We start from the raw sequence: 6,000 nt of genomic DNA, 5'->3' as shown, positions 1-6,000 counted from the left end.
ATAGTTACCCATGTTGATGGTACAGACTTAGACTACAGTAATAGTTACCCATTTTGATGGTACAGACTTAGACTACAGTAATAGTTACCCATTTTGATGGTACTGAATTAGACCACAGTATAGTTACCCATGTTGATGGTACAGACTTAGACTACAGTAATAGTTACCCATTTTGATGGTACAGACTTAGACTACAGTAATAGTTACCCATTTTGATGGTACTGAATTAGACCACAGTAATAGTTACCCATGTTGATGGTACAGATTTCCTCGTAGGATCCACCTGTACTATGTTGACGTATTCCTCTCCAATCGTTTGAAAGCCTGGTAAGGAAACAAGAGGCCTTAATTAATATAACCTTCAACAAAGCTGTGATACCATCGCTAATTGTTTCTGTGATATGACAAAGACAAAATAAAATTGTATATAAATCAAAGATAAGCTTTAATTTTAACTGAAGATTAGCTAACAAAATGTTGGGGAGTGACTAGTATATTTATATATATATTGAAGACACTTTTAAGGAGGACCCAAAGTCTGGTAGTATATGGTTGCTATGGAGCTATGTGGGTGGTCGGGTGGCAGCTGGAGTTGGATTCCCTGATCAGACGTGAGAAGGTATGGGTCACCTGCCCGATCACGTGGGTTTTCTCCGGGCACACATTAAGGCAATCAATGGTGCGGTAACATCCGAGCCAGCGATAATGATTAATATAAGTTGAAATAACTTGTTTCGTAATTGTTGTGAAAAAAATAAAGTTGATACTTTTAGAGCTGCATATATACATATTCTAAAATATACTTCAAACAATGAATTTGCATATTTAATATTAATTCATGTTAAGGTGTCATAACATTCATAGGAAATTTCAGAGAGACTTTTGTTCTTCCCTGTCATATGTAATAAATATAAGTTGATCACTAGCTGCTTTTAAAATGTTTCTGTATAAAGTTACTTAGTACACATTATTCTGTAGTCCGTTTAATAATAAAAACATAAATTAATTGCTGAACATGCACAAATCCAATTTCTAGGTGTCACAGTTTTTTGATAAGAGTGCTCATGATCACCTTAAACCGAGTCGTTGGGGTCTGCTTCTCCAATTAAACGTAAAAAAAGGTAAAGAGTCACCTGCCCAATTATATGGGTTTTCTCCGAGTACATACTTCAGTTTTCTCTCCCAATAAGATCATCAAATATATGTTGGAAAAAACTTATTTCATAATTGTTGCAAAGAAAATAAAGTTTATATATAAATTCAGTGCTATTTATATATATATGTACTGATCGTGGTCATGTAAGCATTGTTTTGTACCTGCAAACGTGGTCAGTAAAAAGTAGCCGAGGTCAGCACCAACATCAAGCTCCTTCTTCCAGGTGAGCCATCGTCGGGGTCCTACGGATATAATTAAAGGTACATTTTAAATAGTAAATTGACCGAATGTAATGGCTTCTGATAAGAGAAGATGTATGCAACATGACTCCCTACCTGAAAGAAAAAACCCACAAAGTTTACCTGATGTGAGTCAAAATTGAATGAACTTGGAGTACATTTTTTGTAACCTTTAGTCTACACATAGCTGTATGTGATGATTTTAGAAGGAATTATTCTACCTCAATATGTAAAATAGAATAAAATATATTATATTCAATTAGATTCATATTTTGGAAATACAGTAAATAATATCAAAATGTTACAACATTTCAAGACTGACTCAGATCCCATTGTCAAGCTATGACTGAGTAAGCAATCTGTATTGTTTACCTGTACGACGATGTGACGAAACTGTTTATTTTTAATGTCACTTGACTACAGGAAGTTTCAATTATCGATAGGGAGTGCATAATCACTGCATATTTAATAGATTACCATTGTGGCTACCCCGACTGGTCATTAAACAAACTGAAATTGGAGCTAAAAAGAAAAGGAAGATAAAAAAAATAACAGAGATAGATGAAGAGAGATGAGAGCCAAACCAATTTAAAGGCTGGGTCACAATGCCCTACGTGAAAGAGACGTCTGTGGCGTTTGTCTAGGTGATGAGGAAACACCATTTCAGCATCCCAAAACTGGCAAGCTTGCAACCCCTCATTTCACTTGTATGCTTAATCGCATTGGCAATGGGATCTCTAAACCTGGCTTCTAAATAGTGAAGTATTCAGGGTCGAAGACTTAGAAATAGAAGGGAGGTATATATATAGCTGATGGAACTTCGGGCGGGGTCGTGAATTGCCGGCGACCAGGTCACCTCAATTGGTAGAGCATCCGTCTAGATTTCAGAGGGTCCTGAGCTTGAATCCTGGTCTGACTTTGCATTTATCTTTCTCCTAGCTGTTACAAAAGGAAAACGTTGAACACTGAGACAAGGGAGGCCAGGGGGAACAGAGACAAGGGAGGGGGAACAGAGACAAGGGAGGGGGAACAGAGACATGGGAGGGGGAACAGAGACAAGGGAGGGGGAACAGAGACAAGGGAGGGGGAACAGAGACAGGGGAGGGGGAACAGAGACATGGAACGGGGAACAGAGACATGGGATGGGGAACAGAGACAAGGGAGGGGGAACAGAGACATGGGAGGGGGAACAGAGACAAGGGACGGGGAACAGAGACAAGGGATGGGTACAGAGACAGGGGATTGGGAACAGAGACATGGGAGGGGGAACAGAGACAGGGGAGGGGGAACAGAGACATGGAACGGGGAACAGAGACATGGGATGGGGAACAGAGACAAGGGAGGGGGAACAGAGACATGGGAGGGGGAACAGAGACAAGGGACGGGGAACAGAGACAAGGGATGGGTACAGAGACAGGGGATTGGGAACAGAGACATGGGAGGGGGAACAGAGACAGGGGAGGGGGAACAGAGACATGGAACGGGGAACAGAGACATGGGATGGGGAACAGAGACAAGGGAGGGGGAACAGAGACATGGGAGGGGGAACAGAGACAAGGGACGGGGAACAGAGACAAGGGATGGGTACAGAGACAGGGGATTGGGAACAGAGACATGGGAGGGGGAACAGAGACAGGGGAGGGGGAACAGAGACATGGAACGGGGAACAGAGACATGGGATGGGGAACAGAGACAAGGGAGGGGGAACAGAGACATGGGAGGGGGAACAGAGACAAGGGACGGGGAACAGAGACAAGGGATGGGTACAGAGACAGGGGATTGGGAACAGAGACATGGGAGGGGGAACAGAGACAGGGGAGGGGGAACAGAGACATGGAACGGGGAACAGAGACATGGGATGGGGAACAGAGACAAGGGAGGGGGAACAGAGACATGGGAGGGGGAACAGAGACAAGGGACGGGGAACAGAGACAAGGGATGGGTACAGAGACAGGGGATTGGGAACAGAGACATGGGAGGGGGAACAGAGACAGGGGAGGGGGAACAGAGACATGGAACGGGGAACAGAGACATGGGATGGGGAACAGAGACAAGGGAGGGGGAACAGAGACATGGGAGGGGGAACAGAGACAAGGGACGGGGAACAGAGACAAGGGATGGGTACAGAGACAGGGGATTGGGAACAGAGACATGGGAGGGGGAACAGAGACAGGGGAGGGGGAACAGAGACATGGAACGGGGAACAGAGACATGGGATGGGGAACAGAGACAAGGGAGGGGGAACAGAGACATGGGAGGGGGAACAGAGACAAGGGACGGGGAACAGAGACAAGGGATGGGTACAGAGACAGGGGATTGGGAACAGAGACATGGGAGGGGGAACAGAGACAGGGGAGGGGGAACAGAGACATGGAACGGGGAACAGAGACATGGGATGGGGAACAGAGACAAGGGAGGGGGAACAGAGACATGGGAGGGGGAACAGAGACAAGGGACGGGGAACAGAGACAAGGGATGGGTACAGAGACAGGGGATTGGGAACAGAGACATGGGAGGGGGAACAGAGACAGGGGAGGGGGAACAGAGACATGGAACGGGGAACAGAGACATGGGATGGGGAACAGAGACAAGGGAGGGGGAACAGAGACATGGGAGGGGGAACAGAGACAAGGGACGGGGAACAGAGACAAGGGATGGGTACAGAGACAGGGGATTGGGAACAGAGACATGGGAGGGGGAACAGAGACAGGGGAGGGGGAACAGAGACATGGAACGGGGAACAGAGACATGGGATGGGGAACAGAGACAAGGGAGGGGGAACAGAGACATGGGAGGGGGAACAGAGACAAGGGACGGGGAACAGAGACAAGGGATGGGTACAGAGACAGGGGATTGGGAACAGAGACATGGGAGGGGGAACAGAGACAGGGGAGGGGGAACAGAGACATGGAACGGGGAACAGAGACATGGGATGGGGAACAGAGACAAGGGAGGGGGAACAGAGACATGGGAGGGGGAACAGAGACAAGGGACGGGGAACAGAGACAAGGGATGGGTACAGAGACAGGGGATTGGGAACAGAGACATGGGAGGGGGAACAGAGACAGGGGAGGGGGAACAGAGACATGGAACGGGGAACAGAGACATGGGATGGGGAACAGAGACAAGGGAGGGGGAACAGAGACATGGGAGGGGGAACAGAGACAAGGGACGGGGAACAGAGACAAGGGATGGGTACAGAGACAGGGGATTGGGAACAGAGACATGGGAGGGGGAACAGAGACAGGGGAGGGGGAACAGAGACATGGAACGGGGAACAGAGACATGGGATGGGGAACAGAGACAAGGGAGGGGGAACAGAGACATGGGAGGGGGAACAGAGACAAGGGACGGGGAACAGAGACAAGGGATGGGTACAGAGACAGGGGATTGGGAACAGAGACATGGGAGGGGGAACAGAGACAGGGGAGGGGGAACAGAGACATGGAACGGGGAACAGAGACATGGGATGGGGAACAGAGACAAGGGAGGGGGAACAGAGACATGGGAGGGGGAACAGAGACAAGGGACGGGGAACAGAGACAAGGGATGGGTACAGAGACAGGGGATTGGGAACAGAGACATGGGAGGGGGAACAGAGACAGGGGAGGGGGAACAGAGACATGGAACGGGGAACAGAGACATGGGATGGGGAACAGAGACAAGGGAGGGGGAACAGAGACATGGGAGGGGGAACAGAGACAAGGGACGGGGAACAGAGACAAGGGATGGGTACAGAGACAGGGGATTGGGAACAGAGACATGGGAGGGGGAACAGAGACAGGGGAGGGGGAACAGAGACATGGAACGGGGAACAGAGACATGGGATGGGGAACAGAGACAAGGGAGGGGGAACAGAGACATGGGAGGGGGAACAGAGACAAGGGACGGGGAACAGAGACAAGGGATGGGTACAGAGACAGGGGATTGGGAACAGAGACATGGGAGGGGGAACAGAGACAGGGGAGGGGGAACAGAGACATGGAACGGGGAACAGAGACATGGGATGGGGAACAGAGACAAGGGAGGGGGAACAGAGACATGGGAGGGGGAACAGAGACAAGGGACGGGGAACAGAGACAAGGGATGGGTACAGAGACAGGGGATTGGGAACAGAGACATGGGAGGGGGAACAGAGACAGGGGAGGGGGAACAGAGACATGGAACGGGGAACAGAGACATGGGATGGGGAACAGAGACAAGGGAGGGGGAACAGAGACATGGGAGGGGGAACAGAGACAAGGGACGGGGAACAGAGACAAGGGATGGGTACAGAGACAGGGGATTGGGAACAGAGACATGGGAGGGGGAACAGAGACAGGGGAGGGGGAACAGAGACATGGAACGGGGAACAGAGACATGGGATGGGGAACAGAGACAAGGGAGGGGGAACAGAGACATGGGAGGGGGAACAGAGACAAGGGACGGGGAACAGAGACAAGGGATGGGTACAGAGACAGGGGATTGGGAACAGAGACATGGGAGGGGGAACAGAGACAGGGGAGGGGGAACAGAGACATGGAACGGGGAACAGAGACATGGGATGGGGAACAGAGACAAGGGAGGGGGAACAGAGACATGGGAGGGGGAACAGAGACAAGGGAC

The 6,000-nt window shown here is 49.5% G+C and overlaps 1 protein-coding gene across 1 annotated transcript in view; it reads right to left on the bottom strand.

Moving 5' to 3' along the window:
• Window positions 1-6,000, bottom strand: part of LOC110448511 (peroxisome biogenesis factor 10-like) — a 19,431-nt gene that overhangs the window by 9,256 nt on the left and 4,175 nt on the right. The window contains exons 2-3 of the mRNA XM_021494784.1: window positions 1,318-1,398; window positions 248-324 (exon numbers count right to left, since the gene is read on the bottom strand). Coding sequence (XP_021350459.1) covers window positions 248-324; window positions 1,318-1,398 — 158 coding nt within the window. The remainder of the gene's footprint in view (window positions 1-247; window positions 325-1,317; window positions 1,399-6,000) is intronic.

Source organism: Mizuhopecten yessoensis, unplaced genomic scaffold (genome assembly GCF_002113885.1).
Source record: "Mizuhopecten yessoensis strain PY_sf001 unplaced genomic scaffold, ASM211388v2 scaffold4105, whole genome shotgun sequence".
Classification (NCBI taxonomy): domain Eukaryota; kingdom Metazoa; phylum Mollusca; class Bivalvia; order Pectinida; family Pectinidae; genus Mizuhopecten; species Mizuhopecten yessoensis.
Note: the sequence above shows the minus strand (reverse complement) of the source record. Positions and strands in the feature narration are given on the sequence as shown.